The sequence below is a fragment of the Papio anubis genome, chromosome 16 (genome assembly GCF_008728515.1).
Source record: "Papio anubis isolate 15944 chromosome 16, Panubis1.0, whole genome shotgun sequence".
NCBI lineage: Eukaryota > Metazoa > Chordata > Mammalia > Primates > Cercopithecidae > Papio > Papio anubis.
This window is the reverse complement of record NC_044991.1, coordinates 37,024,543-37,044,716: the sequence shown is the minus strand read 5'-3', so window position 1 is coordinate 37,044,716 and position 20,174 is coordinate 37,024,543. Positions and strand designations below refer to the sequence as shown.

At 39.2% G+C, this 20,174-nt stretch overlaps 2 protein-coding genes across 10 annotated transcripts in view; one reads left to right on the top strand and one right to left on the bottom strand.

The window, feature by feature from the left end:
• The window catches only part of XRN2 (5'-3' exoribonuclease 2), an 87,272-nt gene extending 81,224 nt beyond the window's left edge, over positions 1-6,048 (top strand). For 6 of the 9 annotated variants that reach the window (XM_009216639.2, XM_009216637.2, XM_021921301.1 and 3 more), the window contains 3 exons: positions 3,100-3,238; positions 3,805-3,834; positions 5,490-6,048. In XM_009216639.2, coding sequence (XP_009214903.1) covers positions 3,100-3,238; positions 3,805-3,834; positions 5,490-5,555 — 235 coding nt within the window. In that variant the 3' untranslated portion in view covers positions 5,556-6,048. The remainder of the gene's footprint in view (positions 1-3,099; positions 3,239-3,804; positions 3,835-5,489) is intronic. The other 3 variants (XM_009216638.2, XM_017945062.1, XM_003905134.4) reach the window with 2 other exon arrangements.
• A 6,132-nt stretch (positions 6,049-12,180) lies between these two features.
• Positions 12,181-13,782, bottom strand: NKX2-4 (NK2 homeobox 4). Its single transcript, XM_003905137.5, has 2 exons — positions 13,224-13,782; positions 12,181-12,803 (listed from the first exon to the last, which is right to left on the bottom strand). Exons 1-2 carry the CDS (start codon positions 13,669-13,671, stop codon positions 12,181-12,183), a joined length of 1,071 nt encoding a protein of 356 aa, XP_003905186.1. The 5' UTR covers positions 13,672-13,782.
• Positions 13,783-20,174: the final 6,392 nt, after the last annotated feature.

Sequence of the window (20,174 nt, the reverse complement as noted above, 5' to 3'; positions counted from 1 at the left end):
TTGTTCTTATTCTACCCTAGCCAAGTACTAGTATTATTCTGACTTTGTGAACCCAGCAGGTTAGTGACAAGTTTTGTGGGGATGTTTTTTGGTTTAGTTTTAGTCAAATACTTAAAATTATACCTGAAAGCAAAAGGTAAATGTGAGCATAATAGAGTTCTATCATAAAAGTCCTACAGACATTTAAGAAATACACCATTTTGTCCAGAGCCAGGTTTTTACCAGTCCTTAGTTCAGTATGTTTCCATGGCACTATTCTGAGTGTTCGTTGAGAATCCTATTAAGAGACTTTTGAGTGTCTCTTTTTTTTTTAATTACATTGCATTTCTTGAATATTTTCTACTTCAAGATGGTATGTATAATCCATATTCCAGTAGATTTAAAAATACAACAGGAACATCCTCCCAACACAGACACAGCCTAGAGTTAATAGATACCCAGCGTTATCTTTGTCACTTGAGTTCTGCCACATTGTTTGGATTCTTCTTGTCGATGGAGGCCTCTTTTTTAGTCATTTGCAAGGCAGCCATTTAATTTTTTTCCTATGGGTGTTAAGCTCAATCATGAAATATCTTTTAAAACTCCGGTTTTACCATATGTATACATTTAAAATATCCAAATTCATAGTAGTTCACATTGCCAGTAACTTTCCAAAACAATCTGGAAACTTAAGAATATTGTTGTCATTTACGATGCCAAATGGCTCAAATAAGTTGCCTTATTTATTAACTTTATTTATTTATTTATTTATTTACTGAGACAAGGTCTCACTCCATCACCTAGGCTAGAGTGTAATGTCATGATCTTGGCTCACTGCAGCTTCTGCCATCCAGATTCAAGTGATTCTTATGCCTCAGCCTCCCAAGTAGCTGGGACTGCAGGCCCTTACACTACCATGCCTGGCTGATTTTTGTATTTTTATTAGAGACGGGGTTTTGCCATGTTGCCCATGCTGGTCTCAAACTCCTGCTGAAGTGATCTGCCTGCCTCGGCCTCTTGGAGTGCTGGATGACAGGCTGAGCTACTGTGCCTGGCCTCATTGCTAATTTTTAGAAGTTAGGATATGTCAGTCTCTGTGCTTCCATCCCAGATTTTAAAACATAATTTCCTAGGCAAATTTTTAGTTTTGTAAGTATTTGCAAATTATATAATTAGTCTAGACATATAGATAAACTTGTTGAAAATAAAGGCCTTTCTGTCATAAAAGTCAGAAGAGGGTAGTACATGACATCCTTGCTTTTTTCTTCTGTTTAATTTTAATTATTGATGATTTTTTCCATAAAAATTATCTTTGTCAAAAAACATAAGTAATCAAACAAAAAGAACTTGCGTTTTTAAACTGTGGCTTTGTTCTTAATCTGTTTTTGGAACATAAAATAGTTTTGAATTGCATTTATAATGTATATTATTTATGCCAGCAGATCTTCCTAAAACTCAGTTGAATTTTATTATTGTAAGACTCAAAAGAAAAACTGATCATAGTTAAGATATGAATTGTATTTTTAGCCTATAGGTTTTGCATTAATTGGCCCAGTTTTGAGGAGACTTTGGTTACAGCACAAACCTTAGTTTAGCTCTTCACTCCTGCAGAGACTGGAAGAGACCATTCCTATCTCTGCACATGGAGCTGTTTTTGCTAAAATAAATGGAGGCATTCTTGCTAAAATATATTTGTGCTAGTAATTATCCTGAAAAATAATTAAAAGCCCTAGCCATATGCATTTTCTTTCTGAGATAAAAACTTATTTTTAATTGTATTCTAAATTACTTATAACATATTGTTATTAGAGCTCTGGTTTCAGCTACCAACTGTAAAGAAAAGCTTTAGTCTTTCTAGAGTTCTTTAAAGAGCAGTTCATCTCTTCGAGCCATCACACAAAAATAATTATCTCTGGTGTTGTTTTAATAAAAAGAAGGCAAGCTCCAAGTGAAGGGAGGAGAGTGGGGGTAGAGAGGATGGATTCAGGCTTGAATAGATGTGAGAAGAATGCTTTACCCAGTGAGCCCAGCACCGGGCTTTTTTCCCCTAAGACCTCGGAATTGAAATTCTTATGCTGCTATGGTTATAACTGATTACCAGCTAGTCAGCACTTCAGTGAATTTAAAGTTTTATTGAATTCCTCCTAACATGGTCAGTGGCCCCAAAGCTTTTAATGTTCAAATATACTGGCGCATTTGACTCTGTTTATTCTTTATAGTGCCTTCCATAAAATGGAAGTTATGGAAAGTGCCTTAAGGGGAAAGTCTTAAATGCTGATTGCCTTTAGAAGGTATATATCCTTGCTACATTGTTTATGTGACAGTTTTTAATTAAGTTATGATTTAGTACATTATACCTTTTGCTTTGCATCTGCAAAGTTAAAATAGGCACTTGAAGACAATTAAAACATTTCTTTCGACTAGTAATCTGGGACAGCAAACTGGGTTATAATAGCCGTTGAATCTGTGTTCCCATGTAAACTGTACACCAAATGCCAGTCAGCCCATGCCAATTAGTGCTCATGTTGCTAGGTCACCGTGGTCAATTGAAAGCTGCATCAATAGAACTTGAAAAGGTTTCCTCCCAATCAGACCTTCTGACATATTGAACACAATAATGGATGGGAAAAAACAGCCAAGTCTCCTACCCTGGATTCAAAATACTCAGCAGTAAGAATTCATTTGCAACCTGCAATTAAGTAGAAAGAATGGATCCAAGAACGAGTCTGGACATTTTTGAAAATAAAGCCTCATTCTCCTGTCGTGTACATGTTTACTATTTGGATAGCATCTTAAATGTAGCCAACTTGGTGATCTTGGGTCTACATCTTTAAGTGACTAAAAAGGAAATTTCCCAATTGAAAATGAACAAAATAATTTTTAAAAGTCAGAACTTCTCAGTTGAGTTTAAACATCCATTGTAATAAATGCTCATGCTTCATGAAACATGTTAGATTATACTGGATATAAGGGACACAAAGGCCATTCTGATACTCTGTATCCCATATGATAAATCCAAGTAAATTGGATTGTACTAAAATTTGGAGATACCTGCCACTTTTAGGCTTTGTGCTGTATAGTAGGCGTGGCTTCTGATGTAAACCTGGTACTTTTCTACAGAGGCGTTGGGGCTGAACCTCTGCTCCCATGGAACCGGATGCTGCAAACCCAGAATGCAGCCTTCCAGCCAAACCAGTACCAGATGCTAGCTGGGCCTGGTGGGTATCCACCCAGACGAGATGATCGTGGAGGGAGACAGGTAAATGGGTTGTGGGATGAAAAGCATACTGCTCACTTTATATTTCAACAAGCCTCACAGGACTCCATATTTTCTTACCAACATTTCTGGAGAAGACACTGATAGAGTATCTTGGCTGAACTTTGGTCTGTCATTAAAAATGTATATGGGTTGAGTACCTGCCTCACTAAATAGGTTATATACCTTGAAGATGCCAAAGAATTTCTAACCCAAAAGCCCTTTAAATCATAGCAGTCAGTGATAATTAGTCCAAATATAGTCAGTCACCAAAACATTGTTTTTTCTTTAAGGATATTGTTCTTTAGTAGAACCTAGATCCCTCATAATGGGTGATTTTCTGGAAGCTGGAAAGTAAGTCTACTTTTTCAGCTGTTGTCTTTTAGAAGTCATTTTAAAATGTCATTTTAGAAGTCTCCTGTCTTGATTCATCTGATATCCCTCCTCATAAATCTCTGCTTGATAATCTTCCACATATTTTTCTTGTCAATGTAAGCAGCTGTATCACTGAATGTCATAATTCCTAGACAAATTTAGTATATGTAAGCTTCATTTCTTTCTCTTCACAGCATCCAGTTTTAGCAGCATTTAAGACTGAGGTCTGTTTGACATAATTTCCTCCAGCAATTTGACAGCCTGGCCAGTATTTACATGCTCTTAATGGAATCCTTACTAGAGAACAAGATTGGAATGCTATGATTCAGAGTGTAGTGTTTATGGCGTTTGGCACCTGCAGTGACGTGAAGTGGTTTTTAAATTGCTTACCTGGTGTTGCCTCCAGGCCTTCTGCAGTGCTTCACATATTAATTAGTAAGACCTCTCTTCTCACAGCTAAGGAACATATTTTGTATACTTTTTTGTTGTATTCTTACAAGTATCTCCACCTTACAAGAAGATAATCACCTTAACTGCAAATAGTTAATGTCTTCTGAGAGGATTTTTTTACAGTTTATTTAAATCAGTTTATAGAATTTTGCTTTGAATTATTTCAAACCAGGACCCCTCAAAATCACATCAGTGAATTAAGGCTCTTTATGTTACTGTGGTTAGATGGCACTAGGCAGTTTCAGTGATGAGCATTTTTGAAGTGAGGACATATTTGTAACTGAAAGAAACTTGGAGAATGTATAGTCTAGTCACCTCATTTTCCAAGTCAGGAATTGAAACCCTAAAAACCCCACACAGTTGGGCGGGAGAGCTGGGGGCTGGCTGCCTAGACTGCTGACCCCAGTTCATCCATTTTCCTCCCTCCTTTGGAGATCTTCCTTTTAAAGGAACTCTCTGCTATTGTAGGAGGTAAAATTCTTATTTACTTAAAAGATATAAACTAATTGGTAAATTTATTATTCTTTTAGGACTTTTTGAAAATAACATTTCTTCTTTCTCAGTCTCTTTTCCACGGAGATACTTTTTATTAAACCACAATGTTTGAAGCACTATTAAATTGCAGAAGTCTGTTGTTAAAAACATAAAATCATTACTTCATTGTATGTTTAGTAAAGTTTTATATGACCAAACAAGGCCTTAGCCTACATTCTGGCCTTGAGTCTGCACATGTTCATATTTAAAGTACTGAAGTGCTCTCTGGGTGGCAAAATGAGGTGGGAGGGGGTTCCATTTCAAAACCCTAGAGGCCTAGAAAAGGACTTACAGTGAAGAGGTGTCAGGTTTATCTTTTGTTATACAGAAATGTTATTTGCAAGCATTCTAGGATATGTTTGTTATAAAGGTCATTGCTAATGGATTGTGTAATAACCTTAATATATCATTTAATGTCCTACTTTTTGTTGCTAAATAAAAAAATCCCTAAAATCAATTTGGCCTTAACTGACTTAGCAAGCTCTTGCCTTGGTTAAAGCAAAGTTACTTTCCTTGTGTAATAAGTCTAAATTGATGTGGGTATCTTACAACAAAGTGACTTGAATTACTACTGCTAGGACGGTGGGAAAATTGAGAACCACTGTCTGTACATGTTGTTTACACAAAACACTTAACTCTAGTGCATTTGTGTGCATTTGTGATTAAGGTTTTTTTTTTATTTTTCAGTAATAGCATTTGTGCTAGCCTCCAACTTTGCAACAAGTTTGTGTTAAAGCTCTGGATCAAAGCACCTGTTTATGGGACCTTTCCATGTGCTGTACCTTTAACACATACTCAGTTTCTTTATGATGTATTTTTCCATAGAAGTGTAAAATTAACTGACTTGCAGGAGTATCAGTCCAGAAAATAAACTCTTTTCTTTGTTTATTTTCAGGGATATCCCAGAGAAGGAAGGAAATACCCTTTGCCACCACCCTCAGGAAGATACAATTGGAATTAAGCTTTTGTAAAGCTTTCCCAAATCCTTTCATCATTCTACAGTTTTATGCTATTTGTGGAAAGATTTCTTTCTCAAGTAGTAGTTTTTAATAAAACTACAGTACTTTGTGTATTTCTTTTAACTGTGTATATTTCTACTGATCTGATCTCACTGTTTATGTTGCTTTCCAAAGATGTATGTTGCATAATACAGTGGATCTGAATTTATTATTGCTTATAAAACACAATTTGATGGAATAGGAGTACTGGTTTTTCATTATGGTTAAAAATGAAACCAGCTGTGGATTTCAAAACACAGTGTATTCTAGATCATCTAAGATCCATGCTGATTTTTATTGCACAAGAATTAGGTTTGAACTCTTGAGCTGGAACCCTCAGCAAACTAGAGTATATATTGTTCAGTATTTCTTTGGAAACATTTCATTAATGTACTTGTCTTACAGAAATTTCTGGACTTTAGTAAAAAAAAATAAAGTTAAACTTTTGAAACTCTGTTTTGTGTTCTTGTTATTTTGCAGTATTTCTACTTTGAAAATCTTGACCAAGCATGGTTTTTTAAAACTAACTTTTGCAGAAAACTATTTGTTTCTATAATCAGATGTCAAACCAAAGGACAAAGAAGTCAATTTGAAGAAGTAGATTTTAAAAGATAGGGTCAGCAAGACATAACAAAAGCTTTAACTTTGTTGTATTAGTATGTCAGTGACTGATCTGGCTAACTCAAAAATCTTTGTGAGATAAATAACATTTTTACAAATTTAATGTAGACTTGTGCTCCAGTTTTAAGGACTTGTTTTAAATCTTCAAGTTGACAATTAATGGCCAAATAGTCTATGCTCCTTAGCATATTTTTTTGTATTTCATTAGATTGCAATTTGTACTCATGTTTTTCCTTGCTACACTAAGCACACTATAAATTGCTTAAATATGTGTTTGGAGTTCACATACGGCACTTACGTATGCATTTTCATTTGATTACCAAAACATATTTAGACATACATACAAAGACTATTGCTTTGTTTCAGTTTTTCCCTCCTAGCCCAAGATTGTGAGGTAAAGTTTCTCTTTGACCTCCTGACTGAGGGCATTTTTGCTTTAATATTCAACTGAAGCGTACTTGCTAAACTTAGTCTGGGGGAGTGAAAAAAAATCTCACCTCAACCTTGAATAGGAAGGTATTTTGTAGCTATTGAGTTCATTGCTAATGATGGGTGACCAGAGCAGGATCCTTTATTGTTGAGACAAAGAGTCTCTCCATCAGGAATTACCAGTCCAACCCTTACATAATTGCCTTCGCTCAACATTCAAGTGATAATGTCTTCTATTAAATTTCTCTATAAGTTTATCTCCCAAGTATTAAAAATATAGATAGCCATCTCAGTAAAGCATTGCATTTTCCAAAGGAGTAAATGTTTTACTGTTCATAGTTCACAGTCAAAACCCACAATTCCACTCTTTATATTCTCATACCTTTAGTTTTGACTTAGTTTTATTTTAAGCTGTCTTGAGAATTCAGTTTTTGACTGAATGTTTAAAGCACTGTTTGGAAGACATCTGAGCAAAAGGCCTGATGGAGAAACTGATGACAGCAGATTTCCTCTGCAGAATTGGCAGGTGTTCCCTCCCTGAGCCAGCTTCAGGCCCTGCTCCTGACCTCACCCCTGCTGCTGCCTCTCCATCCTTAGTCTTCATCTCTTTCCAACTTGCCTCCGCGTTTGAATCTTCCAGGAAAACGCCCTGCCCATTTCAATAAGCACAATGCTTTTTAGAGCTTTAATGTTTAAAGCTGTAAATATCTCCTCCAAATTCTGATGTAAAAATAAATTCGTTGGGCCAATTTTAAGTAGTTACTTGTACGCAATTATATTCTCTTTAAACGGCACATTTTTTCAGGGTCTTCTATTAAAGTTAAACAAAAAAAAAAATCTTAGAACCTGGAAACAGCTTGACTACTCTGGGGCTAAGGGCCCGTAATGAGCAGTTGTCTTCCCTTTAAAGATCAAATGGGGTAATGTATGTTAATGTACAAAGCCGTCTACAAACTGGTATTAGATTGCCATTTAGCGTTACAAAGGCAAATTGGGTGTAATGAGCGATAGGTTAATTTTCGTACGATGACGTGGGATGCCAGGAACAGGCCGGGTGAGGCCGGGGTCCCAGCACTTCCTTGCTGGGCGCGCCTGGACCGAAATGAAGGGCCCGGGCGCGGCGACCTCGCAGCCGGGGGCGGGATGGTGGCGGCTCCCGGGACCCGCGGGCTACTCAGGGCTCAGGTCCTAGGTGCTTAGCTCAACTTTCTCCCAGCGGGGTTGGGAAGTGCCGGCCCTCGATGCACGTGGGGCACGCGCCCGGCGCCTGGGTCTCCCCAGCGGCTCATTAGCCGCCCGGCCCAGCCCGCAGACGCCGCGACTGGCCCTCCCGGGAGCCCCGCGAGCCGGCCGCACGCACAGGATGGGCGCGGAAAGCTCCTTCCTCCACCCTCGGGCGCACCCTCCTTCCTCTTCCGCGTCCCCTCACGCGGCGCCGCAGCTTCTCAACCTGCCGCTGAATCCCAACTCCCTGTACAGATGCAAGCAGCAGAGCTGTAGAATACCAGAAACGGTCTTCCTTCCGAGGCTGCTGTTTTAAGTTCCAAGTGTGAAAGTAACCGAATTTAGCTATGCTTTGAAATCTAAAATCCGGACATTCCCTGAAGAGTCAAGTTAGAGCTCCCAATTCCTCGATCTGGCTCCGTCCCACTGACTGACGCCTCCTGCCCAACCCGAAAGGGTCCTGGAGCTGCGATCTCGCCAGACTCTATTCCTGGTGATCCACTGCTCTGCTATTTCCCATCAGGAATGAACGAATGAACTAGCAAACGGCCCATTCTCGATGGATTTCTCCTCCACCCAGTAAAGCAGAATCCTCCTGTGGCTTGTTTCTCCATGCCTTATTTATGGAATGAGGGCCAAAAGAGAACAGGCTTTAATTGATGTGTATGAAATAGGAATACAGCTGTTCACTACTGCAAAACAGTTTGCACAACTTAAATTTAGGCAATGTTCCTAGTGAAACTTTTTTTTTAGAAGTCACCTAAAACAATTACTGAAGGTTACATGGAATTTCAAAAAACGAAAGGCATTTCATTCAATTGCAGGTAAACATTCTAAAGCAAAAACAAAACCAAATCCACCTCTCCCAGAAACTTCCATTACCTCTAAAGTTAAAAATAATAAAAACAAAAGTGATATTGAAATCACAAAGTTATCTCAATACTTACTGGAGAGCGCAAATTCCTGATGGGATGCGAATGCAGTTCCCCAGTCTAGGTATCTTCTTTGAAACTTCCCCAGATGTTCACCAAATCTCACTAGTAGTGAAAGGGTATTTATATGTTTAAAAATGTATCATTTTTCTCTCACTGGGTTGCAGGATAACAAGTAATAGTGTTTCAAAAAACTGTACTCAAATAATTAACATACAGGGTTTCATCCACACATTAGGGTTATGGTAAGCAGTGAGGGAGTATTATCCATGCTTTGAACTCTGTCTGAAATTTGTGTTGCCACCACATAATGCATTATGTTCTCTTCGGCACAAATTCACATCTAAAAATCCAATTGATAGGTCTTTATATAATTATGGCTCACAAATTTATTCTAAAAAGTCTTTTAAAATAATCAGTATTCAATGCAGTTAACAAAGCAAGTCTATGGAAGATGCTTGCATTTAGTGAACAGGACTGAGTCTCTGATTTGCTTTAAATTGAAAGTAAACAGTCGCTAGCCGAATGGAGTTTGAACACAACATCTGTGTTGATAGAAGTCTGACTGACTACTTGTTCTGACCATTAAGTTTTAGCTCTAGGCAAAGACTTAAATAGAAGACAACTGGGTTACACCCCCATCCTTCCATATACAAAACACCCTTCTTGTGTCCTTCTAAACTGCACACACTCTCGCACGCACAGCACTTCAATATACATCCCAACACATATTACAGAAAAGTACCTGCAATCCCTATGTTCCTGTCTGCAACTTTGATTCTGGCTTTTGGTTTCCATGCCTCAATTGGAAAAGGTAAGTCAGATTCTTGTAAAACCCAAAAACATTTAGGAAAAGGTCACATCTGCTGAGTAAGCATTTTTGAAACAGGTTTGCTGTGGCCTCTGCCAAACTTTGAGGGGCCTTTGTTTCACTCAGACCCTGCGCCAGTCCTCCCTCTTAGTTGTGGAGACACTTATCCTCCTCTTCAGTTAATGAGTTTCACCTAGTCCGGCCGTTTGTATTTTTATAAAAGATCTGCAAAGCACTAATTGCAGAAAGAAGAAAACAGCTCTTGTTTTGCATTAATCAGAAAGTGGGATTCTATGGTAAAAACATTTCTATTTTAAGCTGCAAGAATCAAACCTTTCCCTAATTTCAGGATATGCACACATACACTCAGTAAGTCTCTGGGTATAGAATGTTAAGCCCTTTGCAGCAATTATTTCTGGCTTGGGGTTTTTTACTGCTTAAAGGAATGCTGAAAGGAAAAAGATACGCCCACACAAAATACACTTTCAGAAAATACTGTATATAAAAGTTGTTTCTTCTTAATGTGACATATTTTTAAAAGAAAGTGCATGCCTTCAGTCTAAAGGATTTTTTTGTTCCAGAAATAAACTGTCCATGAAGACTTATTTTCTTTAAATATGTTACCCGGAGCCCTTGGACTATAAGCTATTACTGTTTTTGTAGGTATTGGACTGTAACAAAAAACACTGCCAACCATGTGGACTTTTAGAACGTTTTCTACGAGTAAAATTTCAGAATTATGGTACTATTGTGAGGAAATCAAACTAATATAAACAAACATTCTGAAATTTGGCACATCAATAATAGTCTTGCTAGCTTAGTTAACATTTCTAAAGTCATTTCCATTAATATGCCAAAAAACCCCTAAGTTGAGAGAATTTTCTGTGGGTGTATTGTAACATTTTCATACAAATCTGTCTGCTCAAATTATTTGTTCTTACATAAAATGTCTCAAAAATTAGATCTCATTTTCTAAAAATTCTTTTACAACCCCTTGATAAAGGGTGATTTCCTTGCTTCTTTAGTGGTTTTCTCCCTCTGTGAAAGAAACTAGAGTTTTAAAAAATTACTATGCAAAAGAGTCTAGAAAAAGTGCAAGTTTAACTTCTAAAACACCTTCTTATGAATTCATGTTGCACATTCAGAAAAACGTTCTAACAATGAAGTGAAACACAATGTTTCAGCCCCAAGCTGTAATTCTAAAATCTCAAATGTAGAAGAGGTTTGGGGTCTCCGGTAACTATTTGTTTTGATCATTTGCAAATCATGCTTTATCCACGTTATTTCTTTAATTTTCATTAATTTTATAAACACATATTCTTCAGCTTTTAGTATTTTTACTCCAATACCAGTCATTTATGAGTTAACTGAGCTGTGTTGTCACATCATGACAACTAGTATTTTAAAAACGCATCAAGTCCCGTATAAACTTAATGAAAAAGAAATGACCACTTGACTTTTAGAAAAAAGAACTTAAGTTTCTTTTAAGTTATATTTAAATATCCATTTGAAACATAGGAAATATAAATCGACATATTAAAGAGTAAATACATTATTTGTACAATAAAACACCAACAAAACCAGTGCAACTCCTAAGTTCTAAATATGGTGGGAAAATTATAAATATTTTAGTTACTCATTCCTTATATCTTGATTACAATTCAATACATCACCTTTCTTCTTCTTGTCATGCTTTGAATATAGATTAATTGATGTAAATTCTAGAAATTTTAATTGTTTGTTCTAGTACTTTATCAAGGTATTCAAATTCAGACAAGAAAATACCTCAAAAAGAGTAAATACCATGTTTACAGAAGGATAGGGTTATTTATTTTCTCAGTTGATTTTGGGAGACCAGATTGCATATACAAATAGTATACAACCTTCCTTTCTTATGGTGAGCTGCATCTTCGGGGGGAAAATCCTCTTTTAGGGTAACATACAAACACTCATTTGCCAAATAACCATCAAAACATTTTGAAATCAGCATTAAATTTAAAAAGCTCCATCAATCCATATAATCAGTATTCTATTTTGATTCCATTGCTCTATTACCTAAATGGCAATAATTCCTCTGCAATAATGTTGCTATGTGTATGATCCACCTTGAGCTACAATTCAATTTACTTTCAATCAAACATTAATGAAATTGCACTTATGGGGCCCTTCGAAAATTAATCTCCCAAGATAAATTCCACTTCAGAAAGGACTCATTGTTAAAGCTGGGTTGATTTTTAGAGTAACAAACGCCAACAAAGTTTCCAACTTTGAGAGCTGTGGTTAAGAACGCCGTGTGAACTTCTCTATCTTTTCGCGTCATTTAAGAACTTCTAGGACGAGAAAATCACCTCAAAGCCTCGTGGCATAATGTTACACTACTCGGTTTCCGGGCTGTCGCTGTCCCCCGCCCCCAGCAAAGAGGTTCACAGCCTGCCCCTCTCTGAGATCGGTTCGTTTTGAATCGCCGTTCACACGCGCGAGTCAGTTTTCGCATGCCTCCCCCATCCGTTCTAGCAGTTTCTTGCAGACCCTTCGGCTGCACCAGGTCCTAGCCCCGGGGCGCCCTCGCTGTCACCACGTCCTGCCATAGAGCAGGTTGGCGCCCAGGACACCACCGCCGTACTCCCCGGCGGCCGGGTCCAGGGCCGCCAGGCCGCCCCCCGGGCCGTGTAGCGCGGGTGGGCTGGGCGACAGCTCCTCCAGCTCAGGCGCGGGCGTCGGGGCCGGCGGCTGCGGACCGGCCTGGCCAGGGGTGGGCGTGCTGGCACCGTTCTGGCACGGCTTGCCGTCCTTGACCAGCACGGGCACAGCCACGCGGCGCGGGGACGGCGGCGGAGGCGGCGGCGGGCCCAAGCCACCCTCCTGCTGCAGCTGCTGCGCCGCCTTGTCCTTGGCCTGCCGTTTCATTTTGTAGCGGTGGTTCTGGAACCAGATCTTGACCTGCGTGGGCGTCAGGTGGATCATGCTGGCCAGGTGCTCGCGCTCGGGCGCCGACAGGTACTTCTGCTGCTTGAAGCGCCGCTCCAGCTCGTAGACCTGCGCCTGCGAGAAGAGCACGCGGCGCTTCCTTCGCGGAGCGGCAGCCGCCGCCGCCGCGTGCAGCGGGGCCAGCGACTTGGCGGCGTCCGCGATGCCCGTCAGCGACCCCATGCCGGCCACATTCACGCCCGCCGACGGCCCCATGAACCTGGAGACTGGGGAAGAGGCCCAAGGGGGAAGGCGGGTGAGCTCCAGGCCCGCCGGGAGCCGCTCCAGCCGCCGCTCTCTTCACGCCGCGGCGGCCGCGACGCTGCCTGGCCCTCGCTGAATCCCAGGACCCCCTGAGCGCCGCGGCCCCGGGCCCCAGCACGCCCCGCGCTCCCTCGGCCGGTCCCAGGGCACCGCGCGCCTCAACAGGTCCCAGGACCCCGCGCGCGTAACCAGTCGGGTCCCAGGACCCCCCGCGCGCCCAGAGTCCGCGGAAACCCCCCGCGTCCCGGGCCGCGTCCCAGAACGCCCAGCGCGCCCGCTAGGTCCCAGGACCGCCTAAGCCGCGCGCACCCCGTCCCGCGCCCCCCGGCTGTGGCGGGAAACGCCTGAGCCGCCCGCAGTCCCGCGCTCCTGGCCCCTCTCACTTGACGAGTAGCGTGGGTCCGGGTTGGCGCCGTACCAGCCGGTGGCCGCGCCGCCCCGCATGCCGTCCGTGTAGGCGGGCAGCTCGCCCATGTTGCCCAGGCCGCCGTTGCAGTAGCCGCCCATGGCGCCGTGCGGGAACTGCGAGACGCCAGGCGGCATGTGGTAGGTGGCGGCCGCCGCCGCCGCCGCTGCTGCCGCCGCCGCCGCGGCCGCCGCGTTGTGACCCGCCATGGCGTGAGGGGGCTGCATGCCTGCCACGGTTGCCGCCTGCGAGGAGGGCCCGGGTGGCGGCGCGCGGTAGGCGGCGGCGGCCGCGGCCCCCAGGGGCGCCCCCAGGCCGGGTGGCGCGCCGTCCATGGCGCCGCCGAACTTCTTGTAGGTCTCCTCTATGGGGCTCAGGATGTCGGACACGGAGAAGGGCGTCGTGTGCTTTGGGCTCAACGACATGGCTCGGCGGGCGACCAGGTAGGGGGCCCGGGGCGCGCGCCGGCAGGACGCGGCGGCCGCTCGTCGCCGCCACCTCGGCTGCGGCAGCTGAGCCTGTGACGAGGAGTCGGCGGCTCGGCGAGCCCCCCGGGCTGCGGGATCTGGGGTTTATTTTAGTCCGGCGCCAGGTTTACGACAGACTCGGGGGGCGGAGCAACATCCCAAACGAGCAAACAATGGTCATTGACATCTTTTTCTCTCGCTCCCCCCAGCCCCCGCCCCATAATGGAGGCAAAAAAGGTAAAAGCGGCAGTTGGGTGTTTCTTGGAAAGATCACCCCCCGTTGCTTTTCCCATCCTTCGCCTCTCCATCTGCGGCCGTTACCCCAGCCCTCGAGCTCCAGAAATAGAAACTCGGAGGTTGGCGTCGAGGCTAGACAGGAAGGACTCCTCGCCTGGTCCCGTCCAGACCCCAGTTTTCTAAAGCGACTTCGATGCAAAGTCTGGTATAATTGCGGAGTGGGGAACATGCTGCTAAGTTTGGGGGGAGGGTGTTGCGGGAGCTCGCTTCGTCCTCTCCAGTTACCAGTCCCTCATTCGCTCCATCACCTAAAGTGTTAAAAAAAAAAAAAAAAAAAAAAAAAAAAGACTCTTGGGTCCCACCGTAAGAGCGCATAAAGAGAGGAGGTACAATGACCGTCCTTTGCCATTGTAGGGCTCCCTAATTTATGCGTCTTTAGACCCTTAAGCATCATTTTGTGGGCAACCAAACGGGCACTTCCAAATTAGCTCAAAGTGTCCAAGCCCAAAGAAGAGAGAAAACACACATACACTGATAAATACGCAGATACTAACTTGTAAGTATTCTGTTTTTCCTCTGTGGGGATGGAGATTGAACAAGGGAAAGGGGGGGAACATTTTTATTTCCTAAAATATTTCATACTGAGTTTACACTTGAAAAGTTGTTTTTACTGCTTTCTTTCCCTTTGTGTGTGTTCTTTCTCTCTTTCTCTCAATAAATATCTCTGACTTAAGTTTATTCTCCCATCACTATCATGATCAAAAAGAAAAGACAAAACATCAAAACTTCCAAATATTTCTAGTTGTTCGCAATGGGCCTTTTTGTTGTTGTTGGAAAAATATAACCTGTTCAAGCGGTATGAAAATGGATGCAGAAATCAGGTGAAAATTGTAGTTTCTTTGGAAAAATACAAAACCATAGATAAACAGATTTTTAAAACTTTGTCATCCTTTGACTTGCAGTTTTATCTGAATACTTAGACATTACGAACTCTCTGCTAAATACTGAACAAGACAAAGCATAAGACAAAAGAAGTGCAAAGCATATTGATTAAATTTTGAAAACAATCTTGCAGCAATAATAATGATAACGGGGAAATGAAGATAAAATTTGTAAGTTTTCCTGGAAACTGGAGCAGGAGAAAGAAAAACACGGAGAGTACTTTCCTAAGCAATATTTTACGCGGTTTTTTTTGTTTTTTTTTTTTGTTTTTTTTTTTTCCAGAAAAGGGTGTGTGGAAACGATTTAAGTTTAACCTGACAGTACATGTTTTGAAGGCAAGAACAGTATTACATATTCCTTTTTCTGTTTGGTTTTAGCCCTTTGGTGGCAATGTGTTCCATGGTTTTGTTCTTATGATTTAAATTATTGTTTTGTTAATCTCAGTATAGTTTTGCAAAGAATCTGCCCTTTCTAGGGGGGAAAAAGTCATAGGTCACCTATGGGAACGAAGTGACAGACGAATGTTAAGAGTAATGTTTTAATATACTGTAAAAATAAAATACAAGGTTACAAGAATTGTTTACAGACATCAATATTGACTTAGCAAGATTCATATTGCTACAGTTTTAACATGATGCTACTTTTACAGGCCTTTTATGAACTTGAAACACTTGGGCTATGTCTTCATCCTCACCTGCACTGGAATTACCTACTTAAAAAAACAAACAAACTAATGATACACAAAGAAGCATTTATGTATGTATTTAAACACTTGCTGGCATCCTTCTGAAAACTACAGTTTGGATTTTACGTTTCCAGTTTAGTTTAAATTGTATTGTTTACTTTTATGTATTAGCTTAAATAAAATAGTCATTTCAAACGTTTCTCAGAGACAACAGGGTAAGTAAAAAATAAATGTGTTATGACATCTGTGAATATAAAAGTTATTTGTAGACCATTATATTTTATTTTTCAAGTTCAAATGTATTTCAAAAATAAAATTCATTGTCATAATCTCCATATTGATTAGTTGTCCAAATTGAAAGGTGTTTACAATTCTAATTTTTTCCAGATGATTGTTAGTTACTCTGTTTTCAGGCTATACATTTCATCTCATGTAATTTTCTTTGTAGAACTTTGACATCGCAGTTAACATTAAGTGGTTGTATTACAATTTTTGCTTACTTTGTTTTTCAACTGCATTGGGTCCTGTTATGAGTGCATATACATCTGGAATGCTTCCATCTTTAAATTAAAAGCACTTTATCACATCTGAAGGTTCTCTGCAGTAAGTCACTTTCTGACTGCTTAGGAATTTGATAAGCCAAATAGTATTCCATCACTATAGGTAAACAGTTCTGGGGAAGAAAAATCTACAATTTTTGACATTTCTCCCTGTCAATTGTTTGTATCTCATTCTAGAAATCACGTATCTTCATGCCGGAAACACTATTTGGATGTGTGTGGATGATTCTGAAAATTGATATAGTCTGAAGGATGTGTATGTACATTTATATATAGATACAATATAACCCAATTGATATTCCATTGAAGCTTTGTATTCATTTCATCAGATTATCGTGTACCTAAATTACGTGTGGAAATTTATACTTAGTATATTCTCAAATATTATTGACTAAACTGCATTTCACAGGAAATTTATTTCTCAGGAGTGTTTTCTCATTGTTTTCCTTAAAAAGCAATGCTGGCACCCAGCAAAATAATACAATTAAAAAATAAAATAAAATGCAAATGCTACCTAAGGGAATACAGTGAAAAGAAATGGTTCTCACTCTCCTATCCTTCAAGCCTCCCAGTTCTTCCCCTCAGAGTATTTGGTGTTACCTGTTTCTTTTGGAATAGCCTGTCCATCTAGAAGCATACTACCATTTTACACACAAAGGATAGCATGCTCTATGTGATTTGGTACCTGCCTTTTTCATAGATTAGGTTTTCATAGTTTCACACATTACAACATTGAAAGCAGACTAAGATAGGCTGTGGCAGATACAGAAATTTTTTCTAGACAAAAAGACAAGATTTTTCTAGATAAAACACTCCCCTGGCTTTCTAGCAAAAAATGTGGAATTTATTGAAAATCTCTGATGTGTTGGATAGCCTTAGTGCCAAAAATATTTAGCAAAAAAATTCTGAAGAAAGAGTCTTCTGCGGTTTGGATTTGCTGTTGGCAGACAGAAGCTCAGCAAAAGGGACTTGGGAGGAGTTGAGAAACTTCTGACATACCCACTTTGAAGTGGGGGTCCAGCCAGTACTTAGAGGGAAATACTGTTTTTCTAGGTGGTGAATAGGTTTCCAGTGGGTCTTGTATTTCCTCATCAAGACTAACTGAAAATATAACTTTCTGCTTGATACCCAAAAACGTAAGTGCCTTTTAGAACTGAGACACTTGCTACATTTGCAGTTAAACTAGTTGTGAAATAATTTGATTAATAAAAGTTTTATGTTGTAGAAGTAGCCTTAAAATACTGTCTTTGCAGTTGGGAAGGTAATAAAGAAATATCTTAAGGAAACTAGTATTTTGCAGCAAAATTTGAGGTTATAAAGAGGAAAATAAAACTACCGTAGAGATGAAGCACAAAGTTTATTTGAATTATTTTACATTTTTTTTTGCTAAATTCATCAGTTTCTGAGATCTGGTTCTCATTTCTTTTTAGTCCCTCTATAAGCCTTTTTCCAATAGTGTTCATTTCAATTATTTTAAATGTCTTATGGTAATTTTACACTTGTGTTTATAAAGCTTTGTTATTTCTATGTAACAGTAATCCTTTCATATTTTCTTCACAAAATAGAAACTCCTGGAAGTTTACTCAAAAAAATCTTGTGATCCTTTTCCTGAGATTCAGATATTTTAGACTGAAAATTGTTTTCTGACCAATGATAATTGGTACCAATGAACATATTTTAAGCTAACACAATCATTAGTACAGTGTGAGAATGAATAGTAGGTGATGAAGACATTTTGTTGTCAAAATTATTGTAATATGGTCCAATGAAATAATTCCTCCTCCCATCCCCCTAACGAAAAAAACAAAACAAAACAAGAAACCTCCCCTTCTAGGGTCAAGTTGTAACACCAGTTTTTACAGTCAAGACTTAGGAGCTTGAGCCACAAATTCAAATTTTTCTATGTTAAAAATTATTTTTTAGAGTAATAATACATGTATGGGAAAAACAATGGCAATATTGAGATACAATTTTTTATTTCTGAATTACAAGTTTATTGTGTATTTTGTGCATATAGAAAGTTTAAAATATTTTAGAACATAGTGGTATTTCCATTGAACAACATTTTTTTAGATGTTTTAGAATGTCATTAAATGACTCTTTTATAGGAAAAAAGAGTCCTTTGAATTTTAAGCAAAATTACATTTCTGTTGGTTATTTCGTGTGAGGGGTTAGTTTTTCTAAGTGTTCTACCATGTTTCCAACACAACCTAATTAGAGTAAATACACAAAGCTTTTAAAAATACTTTATTTTATAACTTCTCACATACTGTCACATTTTTCAAATCTGAGATTTAGTGACTAATGTAAACTCTTTTTCTCCTACAAGTCTCATTAAAGGTGTGTCATCTTACATTTACAAATTACTTTGTAATTATCAAGGAAGGTGTCAGTTTTTAACATCTGGGCTAAGTAATTGGGTTATTTGTTGCCCCCATCAGTTACTTGAAGGAGAACTCCAATATTTGATGTTTTGGTAAATTGATTATTAGGTTGTTGGATTTGTTAATAAAAAGTTTTCCTGTGTACATTTTAGAAGGAACAGCTATGACAATATAGTAATTAGAGAATAATTTTGCCTAATTTTGTCCCCTTTTGTTCTTCTGTGTACTATTAATGTTGAGGGAATAGTTGACAGATACTTGTATTTATGTGTATCTGTCTGAATTGTAGGTTGAGAATTGTTCTTAAAAGGAAGCAATAGGCAAATGTTTACCTCATAAATCAATGCAAATTTTGGTAGATTTTAAGCAATTTAATTATTGCTTAATAATTTGCATTAAAAAGCTTAATGTGAAACAATTCATTAAGCTACTTTATTCAGACAGTGAGTGCCACAAGGAAAACCTGACTTTTAATAAAGTTGCCTTATAAGATTTTCTCAAGAAAACCAAAACCCAAAAAAAACTAATAAAATGAGAGTCTTAAACCACAAGAGATGTGTCAGATGGACTTGAAAATTACTGATTATTGCCCCAGAATATCCAGTTTGTGAAATAAATTGTGGGATCTGACTCTAGTAAATCTAGGGTTTATTATAAAGTTTTTAAAAGTGAAGTACTAAATGTAAAAGGCAATTTGATCTTGTCACTGTATAGGGAATTATGTAGGGGTAATACTGAAAAGGTGATTCAAAATGGTGTTTTTACTTTTAGAAATCATGGAAATTACACAAAAATGTCACAAACCACAGTCATTGGAATTTGGCCCAAAATACCAAGCCAGAGAAATAAGAATTGCTTGAGAAAATTGGAACCAGCTTAAATGAAACCAGCTTATCATTGGCATGTAGTATGTCTTTAAAAATGTATAATTATCTAACAGAAGGAAAATAGAACATTTGGAGTAGGTTACGTCTTCAAAAACAAAAAGCATATGCTATGTATCCAATATAAATTTTTAAAAAAACTAACTCAACCATAAAAAATGGCAAACTTCAATGAGTGAAAGTTTTTTTAATAACATTCAAAAATTTGTAAATCAAATTTATATATGTTAAAGTTCACTTTTTAATGAAGAACTAAATCTTGAACTGTAAAGGGTATATTAAGGTTAAATGTTTTGCATAAGTTATTGTTCTAGGATTTGGATAATAGAATAATTTACAAGGCCATTGTTTCAATACATTCTTTATATGTTCACCATTACAAACATATAAACAAAATACTCTGAAAGATCTGAATGGAAAGTTATATGAAATTTTATTTTTCTATAAATATTGAGGTATATATAGTTAGTTTTTATTTTTATTTCTTAGCTACACCTGCTGGAATGAGATGTATGATGATATAGAGTTGGTTCTCTTAAGTGCAGTATTTCTTTAGGATAATCAGTGATAGTACATATATGATTGAGCTACCGTTGTGAAATAATTGATGGCAGAATGCCTTGATGCAGCTCTTACCAACAATTTATGGAGATTAAAAGGGTGGTAGAACTGGTGGGTTAGAAATTGCTTTCTAAAGAACTGGAGGATCGAAGAGAAACCTGGGGTTTCCAGTGCCCTCTGAAATAATCTTTACATAAAACCCAGGTTT